Source organism: Malaclemys terrapin, chromosome 2 (genome assembly GCF_027887155.1).
Source record: "Malaclemys terrapin pileata isolate rMalTer1 chromosome 2, rMalTer1.hap1, whole genome shotgun sequence".
In the NCBI taxonomy this organism is placed as follows: domain Eukaryota; kingdom Metazoa; phylum Chordata; order Testudines; family Emydidae; genus Malaclemys; species Malaclemys terrapin.
In genome coordinates this window covers 164,970,316-164,991,199 of record NC_071506.1, presented here as the reverse complement: position 1 = coordinate 164,991,199, position 20,884 = coordinate 164,970,316, and the positions used below count along the sequence as shown (strand labels likewise).

The following is a 20,884-nucleotide window of genomic DNA, read 5'->3' as shown; positions in this document are numbered from 1 at the left end:
CCGTTCTTCATTGTTTGCTAATATGCACAGTCATCCCCTGGTACTCTTACTAAAATCCACTGTTTTGCTGGCCTTGCGCCAGAGATTAACTGAAATTTGGCTGTGCTTCGGTGGCCACGAAGCAACATGCTTTGTGGAAGACTTTTTCTGGTCAGTCTCCATTCCAAATTGCAGAAGGTGGTGTGCTTGCAGCTCATCAGTCAATGAAAACTGCTGCACTACAACAAGGGAAGGATTCCTTCTGTTTCCCTGGAGTCAATTGGTGATTTATGGGATAGAGGAGACAAAGGAAGTTGGCCCATGTGACTGTGGGATACTCATTGTGGGTTCCAAGGACCTGAGTCTGGGGGAGAGAGAGGGCCTGCATCTGCACTGCAAAGCAATAGTGTTTAAACCCTCCACTCCTGCAGTGTCCTAGGATTGTAGGTCCAAGCCCAAGTCAGAGATTTGTGTGTAGATGGACGTGGAGTTTGTTCTCAAGCCTGAGTCTGAGCCTGGGCTTACATTGCAGTGTAGATATATCCACAATGACCTTGGCTTTGATCATTCAGATCATCTTAATTGTGGTGACAACAGATGACAACTGAAGTAAGAGGAAAGATGCTAGAATATTAGTGGCAGAAGAATTGGAACAAAACTGGTGTATTGCAGCATAAAGACTTCTCAGATTCTCATTCCGTAGTTACGTGGGGAGGTCAAAAAAAGGGTTTTTGCTTCCATAGCATCCACAAAGCCTTGATCATATTTATTCTGGATTGTGGACAGTTTCATAAATTCTAGCTTCAAGAATATTTGTTGGGAGGAAATTGTCAGTTTTGTCAAGGAAAATTGTTCAGATTCAGCCTAAACTTTCATCATCCATGGAAACAGTATTGTCATGGCAGGAGTCTCCAGCTAGCACAGTTAGTTACACTCAAATTGTTTATCTTAAAGTGATTGAACACTGTTCAGTGTTTAAAGAGATTCTTGTATTTTTGTTGTTTTTTTCCCAAAGTTATGGCAAACAGTGAGAGTTGGCTCTCTGCCTTAATCTCTTAACTAAAATATGTTCTTGGGGCCAAATTGCTCCTATAGGTATATTAAGTATTTTGGCTGAAATTCCTGAAAGAGGATTGCCTGCTTATTTTGACTGACAACCTCTGTTCAGACTGGTGTATACAGTGGAAAAATAAACAAGTTATGTTAAAAGAACAGGAGTACTTGTGGCACCTTAGAGACTAACAAATTTATTAGAGCATAAGCTTTCGTGGGCTACTGCCCACTTCTTCGGATGCATATAGAGTGGAACATATATTGAGGAGATATATATACACACATACAGAGAGCATGAACAGGTGGGAGTTGTCTTACCAACTCTGAGAGGCCAATTAAGTAAGAGAAAAAATTTTTTTTGAAGTGATAATCAAGCTAACCCAGTACAGACAGTTTGATAAGAAGTGTGAGAATACTTACAAGGGGAGATAGATTCAATGTTCGTAATGGCTCAGCCATTCCCAGTCCTTATTCGATCCTGAGTTGATTGTATCTAGTTTGCATATCAATTCCAGCTCAGCAGTCTCTCGTCGGAGTCTATTTTTGAAGTTTTTCTGTTGTAAGATAGCCACCCGCAGGTCTGTCATTGAATGACCAGACAGGTTAAAGTGTTCTCCCACTGGTTTTTGAGTATTATGATTCCTGATGTCAGATTTGTGTCCATTAATTCTTTTGCGTAGAGACTGTCCGGTTTGGCCAATGTACATGGCAGAGGGGCATTGCTGGCACATGATGGCATATATCACATTGATAGATGTGCAGGTGAACGAGCCCCTGATGGTATGGCTGATGTGATTAGATCCTATGATGATGTCACTTGAATAGATATGTGGACAGATATGTGACACGTTTTGTTACAAGGATAGGTTCCTGGGTCAGTGTTTTTGTTCAGTGATGTGTGGTTGCTGGTGAGTAGCGCGGCAGCGCTGTGAATCCACAAGTGTAGCCAAGGCCTAAGGTGCCACAAGTACTCCTGTTCTTTTTGCGGATACAGACTAACACAGCTGCTACTCTGAAACCTGAAGTTATGTTAAGAATGTACCTAGACTCTTCATCGATTTATCCTTCAATGGGAAGTCAACCTATAATGTTTCTATCTGTTCTGTTCAGCAGAGCGATGAAAATACATTATATTGGGGTGATAAATAATATGTCTTCATTGAAGTTTCAGCCATTGCCTCTCTGAGGTTCTAGGTATTTGGGACATTTGGGGTGGAAAGAGGTATTTCAAATTGCTGAGAGCTAAGTAATTATCTCCAAAATTACTAAAAATATCTAGAGAAACAAGAAGTGGTAGGCTATCTCTTCCTAATTATTTCTCTTTCTGCCAATTCAGGGATGTGACTCCCACTCTTCTAGTCACAAGGGTTCTTTTATATACTTCAGAGACATCACCACTAAATCCTAGCAAAATCATCAACCATCAAATCTCTTGCATTATTAAAGGACAACATAAAACCGAATACAAATGATAAATGATTACTTCTGTTACTGTCTCTTCTGAGTGCACCTCTTTGGAAAGTTTTTAACAAATATTATATTTTTTTGTAAGTTAAGACCAAAGTATTACTTTCCAAATTGAGTCCAGTCTTAGTATATCATAGATATACTAAAACTGTTTATAGATGAGCAAAATAATTTTAGGGGCAGGTAAGTCCAGTTTGGTTTATTAAGGATAATGGTTTATGAATGGTCAATGTAAGTAGTCTTAACTAAATCCTCTGAAATCAAAGAAAGTATTTAAATCATTTTTTAAAAAAGAAGCCATTTAAGGAGTTGTCTTAAGGCCAGTTAGTGATTATTAAGAATCTTAAATCCAAATTAAATCCCATTATATTTTTGTTTACCAATATTCAGCCCGTTTCCTTTCTAAGAATACATGGTCTAATGAAGTGGTGATTAATAGGAGAAGCTGCTAATATGTTACAATAAAATTTCAAAATTTCAATATTCCAATAAAATCATTTCACAAGGTTTTTTAATCTTGGCAGTTCTCTAGCTATTTTCATATTGTACTGAAGTCTTAATGATGTCAACTGGGCTAGAAGGTTGCTTTTTGCTACTGTTGTGTGGCTGCTGTTTGCCTTTTCAGCTGTCTGTAGCAGTTTGCTCTCAAAGATAAACAGGATGAGTTGTGTTGAGTGCTGTTGAAGTTGAGTAGGTAGTAGACAAGAGTGTGCTGCTTCAGGATCACACCAGAGTTTTTGTACTCTTTTCCTTTCTACTTTCATGAATTCATAGGAAAACACACTTCTTTCAATCTTGTCTAGATTTAAAATTGGATGCTCTCATCCTTTCATTGGTTCAGTGCTGTTGGAGGTTAGTTATCTTGACATCTTTGTCTTGTGAATATGTGGTTTACTTAATAAATATGCAACACTTCTAATTGCCTTTGTTTTTTTGTGGGAAAGTCTCTAATAATATTTGAAGAGTTTAAAGTCTCTTCCATTTTCTGAGAGAGTTCTTAATTTCATCAGGGTTCAACAGGAATTGAAATTCTGATTTCAAAAAATACATACTTTTATTTTCTGTATAAAACATCTTAGTTCTTAAAGTAGTCTTTTAAAATTAAATAAGTCTTAGAGTGTTCATACAGGAATAGTTATTCAAGATTGAGAAAGGACAACTTCTTTGAAGAGGTGATTCTTGTTCTTCTGAGTTGTATGAGGAGTTGCTCAAGCTGCTAAATAATTTCTAGTTAATGTAAGGATTTCATACTTAAATTGCTGCTTCTATTAGTGATCAGTTTAGCAAAGTCATTAAATTCTATTTTGATACATAAAGCATTTTACCATTGGTTGTATGAAGGAAACTGCACAGATAGTGGATTACTTGGCCTGACTGCCACACCCATGCTGCAGCACACAATAATCCCAAATATACATTTTCCCTCACTGCAGCACACACTCCTCATCTGCCCCCTGCACAGGTCCACACAACTTTCCCAGCACAACACAATCAGCGCATATAATAACCACAAACATCACTCGGAAGCTGAAAATGTCTGTGTAAGTATGAAGTGATGGAAACAGCCACAAGCACGGTTTAGTGCTTTTTGTTTAGAATAACACCAGGTTCAATCATTGGGATTTGTAGTCAAATATCATGCAGTTTTTTTAGCTCTCAGCCATTTTTTATTCTAGTGAAAAGCCATTACGACAACATGGGTTTTCAACTACTAGTTGGTGCTATAAAAACCCACTCAAGTGGTAATACCTGTCCTAATTTTTTTAATACTAAGTATTATTAATCCAGCCCATTAGTGCATTTGAAGTTTTAGCCTTGTCTTCATGAGGAAAGTATTTTTTTATCTGAGTTAGCCAACACATGGTAAAATGTTAGGCTTCATCTAAACTTAAAAGTTATTTCAACATAGCTGTGTCAGTCAGGAGTGTGAATATAATGTACTGACCAACATAGCCATGCTGGCCAAACCCCCAGTGTTGATTCAGCTATGTCAATGAAAGAGTGCTTCTGTTGATGTAGATAACATCATTCAAGGAGGTGGAGGTGTAATACTAATAGAAATAACTTCTTCTATGAGCTGAATCTACAGTAGAACCCACAGAAAGTTGTTGAGGCTGAAAAATTACCAAGATTCATAAAGGGATTGGACACTTACATGGCTAACAAGAATATCTGGAGTTATACTAGATAATGCTTAACAAATTTTGGAAGGTATATTCAATCTCATGATTCAGGAGATAAGTTGGGCTGTTATTATTATAATATTATTATTATAATCGCAGTTAACTCATGCAATTAACTCAAATTATCGAGATAAAAAAATCACAATTGCACTTTTAATTGCACTGTTAAACAACTGAAATTTATTAAATATTTTTGATTTTCTATGTTTTCATATATATTGTATTCTGTGTTTTAAATTAAATCAACGTGTATATTTTTATTACAAATATTTGTACTGTGAAAATAATAAAAGAAATAGTATTTTTCAATTCACCTCATACAAGTACTGTAGTGCAACTCACAAATGTAGATTTTTTTTTTTTTTTTTTTTTTTTTTTTTTTTGGTATACTATAGAACCATAGAGCATCAGGATTGAAAGGGATCTCAGGAGGTCATCTAGTCCAACCCCCTGCTCAAAGCAGGACCAATCCCCAGACAGATTTTTGCCCCGATCCCTGAATGGCCCCCTCAAGGATTGAACTCACAATCCTGGGTTTACAGGCCAATGCTCAAAGCACTGAGCTAACCCTCACCCTGTTACATATCTGCACTCAAAAACAAAACAATGTAAAACTTCAGAGCCTGCAAGTCCACTCAGTCCTACTTCTTGTTCAGCCAATCACTAAAACAAATAAGTTTTTTGTTTACATTTACAGGAGATAATGCTGCCAGCTTCTTATTTACAATGTCATCAGAAAGTGAGAACAGGCATTTGCATGACACTTTTGTAGCTGGCATTGCAAGGCATTTAGGTGCCAGATATGCTAAACATTCGTATGCCCCTTCATGCTTTGGCCATCATTCCAGAGGACATGCTTCCATGCTGATGACGCTCATTAAAAAAATAACATGTTAATTAAATTTGTGACTGAATTCCTTGGGGGAGAATTGTACGTCCCCTCCTCTTTTACCTGCATTCTGTCATATATTTCATGTTTAGCAGTCTTGAATGATGACCCAGCACATGATGATGTTCATTTTAAGAACACTTCCACTGTAGGTTTTACAAAACTCAAAGAAGGTACCAATGTGAGATTTCTAAAGTTAGCTGCGGCACTCGACCCAAGGTTTAAGAATCTGAAGTGCCTTCCGAAATCTGAGAGGAACAGGATGTGGAGCATGCTTTCAAAAGTCTTAAAAGAACAAAATTCTGATGCAGAAATTACAGAACCTGAACCACCAAAAAAGAAAATCAACCTTCTGCTGGTGGCATCTGACTCGGATAATGAAAATGAACATGTCGGTCTGCACTGCTTTGGATTGTTATTGAGCAGAACCCATCATCAGCATGGACTCATGTCTCCTGTAATGGTGGTTGAAGCATGAAGGGACATATAAATCTTTAGCACATCTGTCACGTAAATATCTTGCGATGCCAGCTACAACAGTGCCATGAGAATGCCTGTTCTCACTTTTAGGTGACGTAAACAAGAAGCGTTATCAGCATTATCTCCTGCAAATGTAAACAAACTTGTAAGAGCGATTGGTTGAACAAGAGGTAAGACTGAGTGGACTTAGTTTTATTTTTGAATGCCTTTTTTTTACATAACTCTACATTTGTAAGTTCAACTTTCATGATAAAGAGATTGCACTACAGTACTTGTATTAGGTGAAATGAAAAATATTTCTTTTGTTTTTTTACAGTGCAAATACTTGTAATCAAAAATAAATGTAAAATGAGCACTGTACACTTTGTATTCTGTTTTGTAATTGAAATCAATATATTTGAAAATGTAAAAAACATCCAAAAATATTTAAATGGTATTCTATTATTGTTTAACAGTGCGATTAATTACAATTTTTTTAATCGCTTGACAGCCCTAGAGATAAGACAATCTCTAACTAGTAGAGATCAGAATGAGATGGATTAGGAGAGCACGTTATCCCACTTTTACAAAGTTTTTACATTTTCCTCTCAAGCAGCTGGTATTGGATACTGTCAGAGATGAGATACTGGAGTAGATTGGCTTCAGGGCTGATCCATTATGGCAGTTCCTGTGTTTGTAATGTAAGGCTTTGGAACTCTGCAAGATTCTCAGCCCTCTTTAGTTCTTGCAGTACTGAAGAATTCATGAGCTCTGCAAGTTTCTTAGCTCCGCACATGAGCTACTGTCCTGCAGAATTCACAAGATGCATGGAGTCCCTGGCTCCCTTTGTCTTCCTGTAAGATGAAGCTTTGTAGTTCTGTCAGTCCATGGATTCCCTAGTTAGTTCTTCCTTGCAATGTTTTGTGGAACTTGGGTCTTAACAACAGGGTTCACATCTCTGAGCTTTTCCTTTCTGCATCTAGACTATCTCTCTTTTATTTAATGAAATCATCAACTTACATTAAGTATGTAGTTGTAAATGCATGTTTTTATTAACTCAATTGACGTGCCAGAATTAGTGCAGGTTTCAATCAAATTAATGGTGCGTATCTTCATATTTGCAGCTTCTTTTTGATTTCCTTGCATTCAAAAATGACATCAGCTTCTGGAAGAAAAAGAAAAGCATGACTGGAATGTCTACAAAAGCAGGTATGGCATATATGAGGTAAAGAGGGTGTGTATTGATCTTGTTTTTACTCTTGTATATTAGAACACATATGAATTTCTGGCATGCTTTAGGAGATGTGGCAAAATGAAAACAGTTTTTGTACGATCGTCATGGGAAAGTGTGCTGTGATTTAATCAGTGTTCAGTTATTTAGCAGATTATATATAATCTCTGATTATGACTTTCTTCTAAAGAGGAAAATGTGTGACCACAAGAAAACTAAGACATTACTTCAAAAGCTTAATTGGGAAAACCTCCCTATTTTTTATATAATGTTATCAAATGATTGAGTATGGGTAATGTGGTTGGTTGTTAGGAATTAAAATTGTTGTATTTGAGAAATGTAAGTTGTCATTTTGTTCTTATGCAAAAATCTTTTATTCTTGGTTACAACTGGAAGTGTCCTCTCACATGTGATCTTAAATCCTTGCTGATCGTAAACGCAAAAAAGAAGCTTGCAAGAAGTGGAAGATTGGACAAATGACCAGGGAGGAGTATAAAAATATTGCTCAGGCATGCAGGAGTGAAATCAGGAAGGCCAAATCATACTTGGAGTTGCAGTTAGCAAGAGATGTTAAGAGTAACAAGAAGGGTTTCTTCAGGTATGTTAGCAACAAGAAGAAAATGAAGGAAAGTGTGGGCCCCTTACTGAATGAGGGAGGCAACCTAGTGACCGAGGATGTGGAAAAAGCTAATGTACTCGATGATTTTTTTGCCTCTGTCTTCACGAACAAGGTCAGCTCCCAGATTGCTGCACTGGGCAGTACAGTATGGGGAAAAGGTGACCAGCCTTCTGTGGAGAAAGAAGTGGTTCGGGACTATTTAGAAAAACTGGACGTGCACAAGTCCATGGGGCCGGATGCGCTGCATCCGAGGGTGCTAAAGGAGTTGGCGGATGAGATTGCAGAGCCATTAGCCATTATTTTTGAAAACTCATGGCGATCGGAGGAGGTCCCGGATGACTGGAAAAAGGCTAATGTAGTGCCCATCTTTAAAAAAGGGAAGAAGGAGGATCCGGGGAACTACAGGCCAGTCAGCCTCACCTCAGTCCCTGGAAAAATCATGGAGCAGGTCCTCAAGGAATCAATTATGAAACATTTAGAGGAGAGGAAAGTGATCAGGAACCATCAGCATGGATTCACGAAGGGGAAGTCGTGCCTGACTAACCTAATTGCCTTCTATGATGAGATAACTGGCTCTGTGGATGAGGGGAAAGCAGTGGATGTGTTATTCCTTGACTTTAGCAAAGCTTTTGATATAGTCTCCCACAGTATTCTTGCCGCCAAGTTAAAGAAGTATGGGCTGGATGAATGGACTGTAAGGTGGAAAGAAAGTTGGCTAGATCGTCGGGCTCAATGGGTAGTGATCAATGGCTCCATGTCTAGTTGGCAGCCAGTTTCAAGCGGAGTGTCCCAAGGGTCGGTCCTGGGGCCGGTTTTGTTTAATATCTTTATTAATGATCTGGAGGATGGTGTGGACTGCACTCTCAGCAAGTTTGCAGATGACACTAAACTAGGAGGCGTGGTAGATACACTAGAGGGTACGGATCGGATACAGAGGGACCTAGACAAATTAGAGGATTGGGCCCAAAAAAACCTGATGAGGTTCAACAAGGACAAGTGCAGAGTCCTGCACTTAGGACAGAAGAATCCCATGCACTTCTACAGACTAGGGACCGAATGGCTAGGTAGCAGTTCTGCAGAAAAGGACCTAGGGGTCACAGTGGACGAGAAGCTGGATATGAGTCAACAGTGTGCTCTTGTTGCCAAGAAGGCTAACGGCATTTTGGGCTGTATAAGTAGGGGCATTGCCAGCAGATCGAGGAACGTGATCGTTCCCCTTTATTTGACATTGGTGAGGCCTCATCTGGAATACTGTGTCCAGTTTTGGGCCCCACACTACAAGAAGGATGTGGAAAAATTGGAAAGAGTCCAACGGAGGGCAACAAAAATGATTAGAGGTCTGGAGCACATGACTTATGAGGAGAGGCTGAGGGAACTGGGATTGTTTAGTCTCCAGAAGAGAAGAATGAGGGGGGATTTGATAGCAGCCTTCAACTACCTGAAGGGGGGTTCCAAAGAGGATGGAGCTCAGCTGTTCTCAGTGGTGGCAGATGACAGAACAAGGAGCCATGGTCTCAAGTTGCAGTGGGGGAGGTCCAGGTTGGATATTAGGAAACACTATTTCACTAGGAGGGTGGTGAAACACTGGAATGCGTTACCTAGGGAGGTGGTGGAGTCTCCTTCCTTGGAGGTTTTTAAGGCCCGGCTTGACAAAGCCCTGGCTGGGATGATTTAGTTGGGAATTGGTCCTGCTTTGAGCAGGGGGTTGGACTAGATGACCTCTTGAGGTCCCTTCCAACCCTGATATTCTATGATTCTATGTGCACATGGTTTACTGCACTCGATTTTCAGTGATACTACACATTTACAATGATGATCCAGTGAATTTCAAGGATTAGAGTTCTAGGTTAACATGAGAATATTTGCTAGCTGCTACCCGCATAAGTGTGTAAAACCAAAGTAGAAGGATTCTGAGGGACACTGGATAGTTTTAGTTTCTTGGAACTAAAGTAATGCCGTTTTCAAAGTGTCTTCTCGGTTCCAGCATCTCTATAGTTGGGCAGAATGGTTGGGAGTTTAAAGATGTACATTTTAAATACTACTTACAGTTACACTATTTGAAGGAAATTAGAATTGGAGGACATGAGAATTCTCTTGGAAAAATCTCTTTTCCCAAGAGAAAAGAAGGAATGTCTGTGCAGTGTTTAGCATTTAAATGGGACTGCACTTATTATTTGTCACTCAAATGTTTTTGAAAAACACTCATATCTGTTTGCTTAGCATTTTTTAGTGTCCAGTTCTTGCTCTTCCTTATGCCTTTTCCCTCTTCTCTAATATAAAAATCATTGGGCAGGAAATGGTGCTATATATAATTGCAAAGTTTAACAGAACCTGAGAAATTGCATACATGCAAAGTGTCTTATTTTAATCAAATACCATCAAATGTATTTTGTTCAAGGATTTCATGGCAGTTTTCACAGGCTAAACTTTGAAATTTTCATAGCTAGAAAGTTTTATTGTCTGAGGTTTTCTTCTTAACAAGAATCACTAACATATATTTAGTAATATCTTAAAGTACTGCTGATATGTTGTTGTATTGCTACCAATATTCCATTATAGAAATACTTTTTTTATTGCAAGTTTTTTGTTGATTCAAGAATATTTCACTCCTTATGCATTTTTTTTACTTTGCTTACTCTGAATCCCACTGATCAGGTTGTTGGTTCTCAGCAAATTCTTGCTATTCAAAATCATAATTCTATTGTGACATCACTTCCTAAAATCATCTATAGTCTCACAAGAAGCTTTATCTGGGGAAGAAGCTCATATAGCCTGTTGTCATTCTTCTTTCTATCTTTATCTTCTAATAGTTTAACTGTAACATTCTTTCATCAGATATCACTTATTCCTTTAATATCTAAATTATATTAACTCACATTTCTATTTACTTATTCAGTGCTTTGGCGATGCTTCAGTACCGTGGTAATATTTCTTTTCCTTTTGGATGAACAAACCAGTTTATTGGTGCTAATTCCAGCAGGTGTTGGTGCAGTGATTGAGGTGAGTTCATAAAGCTCTGAAGTCTGCTTATGTGTTATAGGTTTATTGCTGACGCTGCTGCTATTTACATCTACAGTCCTATGGGGATGATGTTAAACTGTTCATTCTATATATATATATATATATATATATATATATATATATATATATATGTCTATGAGTATGTGTGTGTATTTATCCATCTATCTATAAAAATAGTCATTGTCAGTTTAAATTTTAAGTGAACTAATTTAGAACAATTCCAGTTTAGATAGAATACACTTTAAATAACTTCTGTTTAATGTGTTTTCTTCAAGGAACTCTAATCATAAAGGGTAAACAGTAAAACTGTCCATATATAAAGTGCTGTAAAGTACACAAAGTAAACAAATTGGAAAAAAAATCTTTTTACCAACTTTGCAGTTCCTGTAATTTTGGAGTATTATTTCTAATTAGAAGCACAAGATTTCAAATGTGACTTTGATTTGGAATCCCTTAAGATTGCAAAAAACACACACACAGGTTAGGGTTCTAACAAACATTAACTAGGGAGCTCACGGTACAAGCATTTAATTGTTAAAGGTTTAACTTCATTATATGGATGTGTCTATGTTCTCCAAAATTACCGCATTTACTTTTGGAATTCTGAACTAACTTTCTGAGACTGTTCAAGGAAACCCAGTAATTAGTTTTAAAATGGGTCCTTTAAGAAATTTAGCATTGGGTCCTGACTGTCATTTGCTCTCACTAGAGCTGGTCAAAATTTTCTGACTGAACAGTTTCTGTCTGCGTTGATTTGGTTAAAACATTCAACAAACAAGGCACACTGTATACGATGAGTGTGCCAGCCTGCCTGGCTGGCAAATAGAGATGAAGTTCAAGAGAGCCTGCCATGCAGGAAGCCAGGAATTCTAGGGACCATATTTCAAAATTTCTGTCCAGCAAAAATTTTAGTTTGACTTTTTACCCTATTCAGAACGAACAAAACTGTAAAAATTCAAATATGTTCACAGGATAAAAACTGTGTCTTGGCTAGCTCTAGTTCTGACTCAGGATCCCATTTTCTACTAATATTTGTGTAAATATTCAATTTAAAAAAAATTGATCAGTAATGAAAAGTAGGACTGCCAGAACTGACTTTCAGATTTCCTGTTTAAAAATGTATGAAGAAAAACTACAAACAAAATTCAGAAGGCATAAAAAGTTCGACTGTGTGAAGTATCATACTGTTAGGGCACTACTTACAAAGACCATAATTTATGACCCGTTTTTAAGTATTGTCCCATGCAGTCCAAACTGGGGAATGACTTTCACAATACGTATTTACAATCCTTAGCTGAGGTTTTATTACCTTGAAAGCTACAGTAAAAAGGCGACGAGTGCCTCTGGGTTTATTTGTACTGTTCACTTAAATGCTGATACCTTTATTCACTGATCCAATGAATTCATTTAACTCATTGACTTTAGTGGGACTACTGAAGGAGTAAGATATTGTTCAAGTGATGGTCCCTATATGTCAGGGGTGGCCAAAGTGTGGCTCTTTCACAGTTAAAGTGCTGCTCGCATTCTCCACCTACCAGCCTGTGGGGAGGGAGGAGTGTGTGGCTGCTCCATCTACCAGCCTGTGGGGGAGAAGGGAGGTTGGTTTCTCCACCTACCAGCATGTGGCAGGGTGGTGAGGCTAGGGGCTTCTGCCAGAAACAACTGGTGCCTGCTGAGATTGGGGGGCACAGTTTACAGGTTTGTTCCCCCAACAGCTTGAATCATGCCCTTCCAAGCACACATTCCCTGTTACCCTCAGCGGCCCCTCCCTCCAACTCCCAGGTGTTAGCTCCTTATGGAGAGGCAACAACAAAGAGCTGGGAGCTGCAGGGAGGGGCTGCTGCTTTAGTTCCGTGGGGAGAAGCAGCAGCAAAAGCAGCGGCTGTCCTTGCAGCTCCCTGCTCTTTGTCGTTGTCTCTCCCCACGGCCGCAGCTCCAAGCTTGCCAGCTCCAGCAACTGCCATGCAGGGAGGAGCCTGGTGGCACCATGTGACTGAGTAGGGCCAACTAACCCTGGGAAAAATCGGTGGGAGGGGAGGGTGACCCCATGTGCCCCCTCCACGTGTCACCTCTGGACATTCTGCCCAGCGGGGAGGGGTGTCCTGGGGCATGCCTGCCGGGGTTCAGGGCTTCAGATCTGCAGGGTGCACCTGCCGGGGCTTGGTGCTTCAGCAGGAGCAGGACTGAAGGTGTGAGTCCTGGCAGGTGCACCCTGACTCTTGAACTTATGAAGATTGTCGTATGCACCTCGGATGGTCAGTAAGTTTGGCCACCCCTGCTATATGTATTCCAAACGTGGGTGTGCAGGCGTGCTATGTGTTGGAGCCAGAAAATTTCTGTAGCAGTGTCCGTTGACCCGCATGAGCAATGTCCGTAGCCACATGGTCAGGCAAAGTTATATGAGGCTGTGCGGAGCGACGCCCTCTGTTTCCTTGTACCATCACATGGTTGAAGTCAGAATCCCTCTTCCTCTGCGATGGTAGTTTTGGCTAACAAAGCCCTTTCATTCATTTGTAGTAGCCTTCTTCTGTTTTTCTCTTTAGTTTGCTGTGCGTAGTTCTGAGTGTAGTGTAGTCAGTTTTCTGTGTCCTTCCCCAGGAACTATGCCCCATTTTCCAGGGTTCAAAAACTATGCATTATGCCCTCTCTCATTCTCAGTGAGTGACAAGCACCAATGCTGTCTCTACTGTCTTGGGGAGACTCATCTTGCTGCAAGATCTGTTGCTCCTTCCATCTGTAGATTCGGAAAGCGTGCCAACTTCACCTCCACAAATTTCTTATGAAGGATGCGCTCCGGCTGCATGCACAGTCCAACCCCAGAGGGGTGGAACCATCGGTGCAGCGCCCTTCACTGGTGGTGAGTGCTCCTCCTAGCACGTCCCATGTCCCAGGTCTGGCAGCGCCAGCGGTCTAGGATAAGCCCAAGATTGAGAGCCAGAAGCTCTTGCATGGGTATCGCAGCAGGTCTCCTTTGCAGGCTGTCTCCAAGCACAGCGCTTCCTCCCTGAACTGCCCCAGGTCGGTTGAGACATTGAGCGCAGACCCCGCCACACCACCAGCTAAGCTTCCTCTCTCTGAGGGTAAGGTGAAGAAGGAGAACTCGATGGCCCCACCACCCGCCATGCCAGTTACCTGCCTGGAACTCTCCCCAGGGTGCCACCACCTGTCCCACCTGCATTTCAGCATCCGTCGGTCTGTTCACTGCACACACCACCTCGCTCTTCGACTTCTCACAGGGACATTTCCCAGACCTTGGGACAATGTGAGCCCCTTCTCCAGTCAGCACATCTCTAACTGCCCTACCCTCATTCTTCGCTGCTCACTTCGCATGAACCTCCCACTCCAGCAGAGGCACCGCTACTGCTCCAGGGAGGGGTGCTTTAAGCCTATGCATCCCACCAGTACCGATGGCCTCACCATTCCCAAAGGCTTATACCACTCATACTCTTGCCTCCTGACAATCAGAAGCAGTATCAGTACCTACTACAGTGGGTGGCCATGGACCTGGGTGTACCCCTGGAGGAGGTTGCAGGATCAGCACCATCAATTGGTGGACACCCGGCAACCCCAAGGGCCATCTGGGTGGCACTGCCTGTTCACAGTGCTATCCTGCAACCTGTGAGAGCGGTCTGGCACACGCCGGCTTCCTGTGTCCCCACACTGAAATGGACAGGACATTGGTACTTTGTTCCAGCTAAGGGGGCAGATTTCCTCTTTTCCCATCCCACCCCCCCCCCCCCCAAGTCATGCGGTGACTGAATGCATCTGCCAGCACACCCATAAATTCACTCCTCCAGAGCGGGTGGGCAAGCACCTGGACTTTTGGGGCAGGAAGGTCTACTCCTGTGCAGCATTGCAATTTCGTATTGCCAACTACCAGGCTCTGCTGGCGAAGTATGATTTCCACAATTATGCCAAGCTCGCGGAGTTCCTGGACGACCTGCCACAGGACAAGCAACAATACTTCTATGCCCTTCTGGGAGAAGACTGCCGACAACTAAGGTGAGCCTCCAAGTGGCCATGGATGCTGCAGATACGTCCTCTCACTCTTTAGCAACTGGGGTCATTATATGCCGAGACTTATGACTACAGTCCTCCTTTTTCCCATGAGAGGTCCAGAACACCATCCAGGACCTCCCCACTCTCGTTCCATGTGCCATACCTGGGACACCTCTCACTGGGATCTTTTCACTACACAAGACAATCACAAGTTCCCTCTTTACTGCTCCCAGGGAGCCCAGGGGCTCAACTCTCAAGGCAATGCTCTCGTGCTCTGGCAGGGAGAACTTCGTTACGCCTTTTCCCCCGTTCCTCTCCTTCCCCAGGTCCTCTGCAAGATCTGCCAGGGCCTGGCTACGGTCATAGAATCATAGAATATTAGGGTTGGAAGAGACCTCGAGGTCATCTAGTCCAATCCCCTGCTCAGAGCAGGACCAACACCAACTAAATCATCCCAGCCAGGGCTTTGTCAAGCCAGGCCTTGAAAACCTCTAAGGATGGAGATTCCACACCTCCCTAGGGAACCCATTCCAGTGCTTCACCATCCTCCTACTGAAATAGTGTTTCCTAATATCCAACCTAGACCTCCCCCACTGCAACTTGAGACCATTGCTTCTTGTTCTGTCATCTGCCACCACTGAAAACAGCCTACCTCCATCCTCTTTGGAACCCCCCTTCAGGTAGTTGAAGGCTGCTATCAAATCTCCCTTCACTCTCCTCTTCTGCAGACTAAAAAACCTCAGTTCCCTCAGCCTCAGTTGAACCTCATCCTATTTCTTTTGGCCCAATCCTCCAATTTGTCTAGGTCACTCTGGACCCTATGCCTACCCTCGAGCGTATCTACCTCTCCCCCCAGCTTAGAGTCCTCTGCGAACTTGCTGAGGGTGCAATTCATCCCATCATCCAGATCATTAATAAAGAAGTTGAACAAAATCGGCCCCAGGACCGACCCCTGGGGCATCCACTTGATACCGGCTGCCAACTAGACATCGAGCCATTGATCGCTACCCGTTGAGCCTGACAATCTAGCTAGCTTTCTATCCACCTTATAGTCCGTTCATCCAATCCATACTATAACTTGCTGGCAAGAATACTGTGGGAGACTGTATCAAAAGCTTTGCTAAAGTCAAGTTATATCACATCCACCTCTTTCCCCATATCCACAGAGCCAGTTATCTCATCATAGAAGGCAGTCAGGTTGGTCAGGCATGACTTGCCATTGGTGAATCCATATTGATTGTTCCTGATCACCTTCCTCTCCTCCAAGTGCTTCAAAATGGATTCCTTGAGGACCTGCTCCATGATTTTGCCAGGGACTGAAGTGAGGCTGACCAGACTGTAGTTCGCCAGGTTCTTCCCTTTTTTAAATATGGGCACTATATTTGCCTTTTTCCAATCGTCTGGGACCTCCCCGATCGCCACAAATTTTCAAAGATAATGGCTAATGGCTCTGCAATCACATCAGCCAACTCCCTCAGCACTCCTGGATGCATTAGATCTGGGCTCATGGACTCGTGCATGTCCAGCTAATACTGATAACCCCGTTCTGGTCCTGCCAGTTTTTGTTTCTGGACCTCCTCAGGCTCTCTGCCTGCCCCTCTCCTCTCCAGTTCCACATGGTTCTGGACCATCTCACTCACGACCAAGGCAGTCTGTCATACCAGTCCTGGCTCCCTTTGCCTCATGGCCTGGTTTTTGGTTTGGGCTCCTGTGTATACAATGCTTGTTTGCCGCTGGTGCAGCACATCCTTAAACGCAGTAGGTGGTGGACCTCCATAAGAGCTTACTATGTGGCAAAATGGAAATCTTTCACATCTTGGGCTCAGCACCACCACCTCCCCCTTGAGGCCATCTCCATCCCTACCATCTTGGAAACTTCCTGGAACTTAAGACCTCAGTCGTTAACTTCAGCTCTGTCCGGGTGCACCTGACAGCGTTGAGAGCCTTCCTTACTCCTGTGGATGGCCGCTCGGTGTTTACCCACTCCACCACCGCCCGCTTCTTCAAGGGCCCGCTTAACAGCTTTCTGCCAGTGTGCAAGCCCATACCCCCCTGGGACCTCAATCTTGTCCTCTCCAACCTCACCATACTCCGTTCCAGCCTCTGGCCACATCCTCCCTCTTCCACCACTCCATGAAAGTCATCTTCCTTGTGCCTATCACTTCTGCTCGGCGGGTCAGCGAACAGGTGGCCATGATGGTCTACCTCCTCTCCCCCCTATCTCCTCAATACAGTTTTCCATAAAGACAAGGTTTCCTTGCGCCTCCACCTCAGATTCCTCCTGAAGGTAGACTCAGAGTTTCACCTCAACCTGTCGATTCACCTTCCGGTCTTCTGTCCTAAGTGTTGGCCCTGCACGCCACTCCTGCAAACAGGACCCCGCATTTCCTAGATGTCCACTGTGTGCTGGCGTTCTACCTTGACAGAACCCACACCATTCATGGCTCCCCACATCTCTTCGTGGCCACTGTAGACAGATCCATGGGCCAAGTCCTGCCCTTCCAATGCATCTCAAAGTGGGTCTCTGCATGCATCCACATAGGTATATGCTATCCAATACCCTGCCGCCCAGAACAATTACAGTGCACTCAACGTGGGCACAGATAGCAACATCTGTCTCCCTGGCAGACTTCTCCTCGCATGACATCTGCTGAGTGGCAACATGGCATTCTGTTCATACCTTCACTACCTATTACGCAATCAACTAGGCGGCAGCAGACGCAGCTGTGGGCCATGCTGTCCTCCAGACTGCAATGCCTCTTGCATCCTCGCACCCGCCTCTGCGCTGATCACTGCTTGATCTTACCCACATTTGGAATACATATAGGGACCATCACTTGAAGAAAAGGCGATTACTTACCTGTAACTGAAGGTTCTTCAAAATGTGTTGTCCCTATTTGTATTCCAATACCTGCCCTCCGTCTCATCTGCTGCGTGCCACGCTGCTCAGCGTTAAGATGGTGACCGAGAGGGCGTCACCCCACACAGCCTCATGTAACCTGACCTGGACCACATGGCTACATACGTGTGGGTCGATGAATACTGCTACTGGAATCTTCTGGCGCATGGCATCCTGCGCCCCCACAGTGGAATACAGATAGGGACCACACATCTCGAAGAACCTCCGGTTACAGGTAAGTAACCTCCTCTTCAAGTCTAAGAACTAGATTTTGATATCCTTAGTCATGATGAATAAGTTGTTCTTGATATATAAGCATTGTATTTTTGTAACTTAAACTACAGCTCTGGAAAGTGAAGAAAGCACTGAAAATGACAGTTATATGGAGAGGCATGAGGCCAACAATCCAGGTACAATACCTTTGCTCTTTCATAATGACTAGAGTTATGAGCTCTCTGCTCCCTCAGAGATTAGTGAACAGCTTACTTTAAAATAAAATTCAAATAAACAAAATATGAAGATGTATAATGTCTAGAAGTATATAAATGGGGGAGGGATAGCTCAGTGGTTTGTGCATTGGCCTGCTAAACCCAGGGTTGTGAGTTCAGTCCTTGAGGGGGCTGCTTAGGGATCTGGGGCAAAATCAGTACTTGGTCCTGCTAGTGAAGGCAGGGGGCTGGACTCGATGACCTTTCAGGGTCCCTTCCAGTTCTATGAGATAGGTATATCTCCATAATGCTGCTGTGTTCATCCATTTGTATAATATGATTCAATAAAAAAGTTGCAGAATTAGCTACAGAAAACCACAGATCAGTCTTCCATTATTACTGCTGGAGGATAGAAATGTTATTTGCTACTGAATTGAGAAGATTAAGACATCTTCTGCAAACAGATAGTTCTTCGAGTGCCCGGTCCCTGTGTGTGGGGTGTAAATGCACTTCACATGCCTGAGACCAGAGAATTCTTGCAAGCAGTGTCAATTGGTCTGTCTGCACCCTTGCTCTCCTCATACACCATGGGTATATGGGATGCTATGGACTAACCGCCTATCCAGTTCCTTTTTACCACTGCATGGCTTAGTTTGCAACTTCCAGTATCTAGAGCCCCTCTTTCTGTCGTCTTTGTCTTCAAATCTGTAAATATTTCAAAGTTTTATAGTTATTTTTACTGTAGTGTACTTAGTGTTAGTAATTTTAAAGTATACTTAGTAACAGGTATAATCCCCACCTCAGTGAAGTGTTTAGCTTTCCCAGTATAGGATTTAGATTATCCCTAGGATACCAGGTTTCAAAAATTGTCATGTCCCTGATCCTTCTCAGTCAGTGATGCTTCCACTAGGTGCAGTATCTGTCAGTCCTTTCCCACCTGGGCCTGCAGGCACAAGAACTCTGGCTTAAGAAGCAACTCAGGAAGAAAGCAATGAGGCCCCAGTTGGATCCTGCCACCGTACATCTGCCTGAGTTATAGACGAGCGCACCTCCTAGCACAAGATCTGACACAGAAGGGGGAAACAGTAAAGTCAGGGACCCTTCACTGGGCTTCTACCATGAGAGTAAGCGCTGTTTTCATAAGCACAAGAGCAGGGCCCCACTGACAATGCAAACTCAATGTGTTATGTGAACAAGCCAGGAGGAGCACGCTCCCTAGCTTTGTCAGCAAGCAATAAAGTTTTGGCAATTGTGCATCATGGAAAACCTCATTTATACAATTGCTTACTTGCCCAGGTGCTCAGAATCACTTAGCCAGTCACCTCAGCAGAAACTTCTCTCAGAATCATGAGCGATCTCTGAAGAGCGATGTGCTGAGATCCATTTTCAAGGAAGAGGCATTCTGACAGTGGACTTATTTTCAGTGAAAGACAACAAGAAATGCAGTCAGTTTTGCTCTCAAGTGGGTCTCCGTCTAAGGCTCATTAACTGATGCTTTCCATTTGAATTGGGGATCAGTCCTCATGTATGCCTTCTCTCTCCCCCCCCCTCCCCCCTCCCCCGATACCACTCATCCCTCAGGTGATTCTCAGACTGAAGTTGGATCAGACTAACTTAATACTCATTGTGCCAGCTTGGCCAAAAGAGTGTTGCTCCTCTGACCTTTACAGTCTGTCTATTCTACCTCCCAAATTTCTTCCTCTCGCTCCTGCCTGCTGACACAACACCATGATCAGATATGGCATGTAGCTGTGAGCAATATGCACCTAACTGAGTGGATGCTACATGGTTAGATGACCCAGAAGAGCAAGCAGTGCAACAAGATCTACTTACTAGCAGAAAACCTTCTACTAGGTTTTTCAGTTTGGTTGTTGGCAAGGGGAGTTCAGCCAACGTTAGCATGTATTCAAGACATTTTGGGTTACCAGTGACTTCTCAAGTCCTCGGGTCTATCGCTCAACTCACTGATGAGGGCCCACTTAACGATTTCAGCATTTCACCCTCCAATCTAAAGGGAGACATTATTTTCCATGTCTCCATGGTGGTTAGATTTCTAAAAGGTACTGTCTTCCTCTTTCTGTCTGTTAAAGAATTGATTCCTTTGTGAGACCTCAGTACTATACTGGCTGCCCTCATGGGTTTTCCATTTGAGTCCCCAGCCAGTTGCGCGCTCTCTCTCCTTTCCCAAAAGACAGCTTTTCTTGTTGCCATAATTTCAGCAAGGAGAACTGGTGAGCGGCAGGTCTTAATGGCAGATCCTCCATATACTCAGTTTTTCAAAGGCAAGTTGACCTTAAAGTCATACCCTTAAGTTTTTGTCTACAGTGATATCACAATTTATCTTAACCAAACAATATACCTACCTGTATTTTTTCCTAAGCCATACTCAAATGCTGATGAGCAGCATCTTCATTCCTTGGATGTGAGATGATCAAAGTTATTCTATCTGGAAAGGACTAAACTCTTTTGGGCATCACTTTGACTTTTTTTATCTTATGCAGATCGGATGAAGGGTCAGGATGTTTCCACACAGACAATCTCCAGGTGGATTACTTCTGCATTACTACAGCATATGCGGTAGCACAGGCCACACCTCTACAGAGACTGGTGGCTTATTCTGTGAGGGCTCAAACGGCTTTTGTCATGTTTCTCAGTGA

General features: G+C 42.7%; 1 protein-coding gene across 2 annotated transcripts in view; it reads left to right on the top strand.

Annotated features, from left to right (window-relative positions):
- The window catches only part of CLPTM1L (CLPTM1 like), a 104,052-nt gene that overhangs the window by 43,500 nt on the left and 39,668 nt on the right, over positions 1 to 20,884 (top strand). For both annotated transcript variants that reach the window (XM_054018288.1, XM_054018289.1), the window contains exons 8-10: positions 7,155 to 7,239; positions 10,777 to 10,880; positions 18,144 to 18,209. In XM_054018288.1, coding sequence (XP_053874263.1) covers positions 7,155 to 7,239; positions 10,777 to 10,880; positions 18,144 to 18,209 — 255 coding nt within the window. The remainder of the gene's footprint in view (positions 1 to 7,154; positions 7,240 to 10,776; positions 10,881 to 18,143; positions 18,210 to 20,884) is intronic.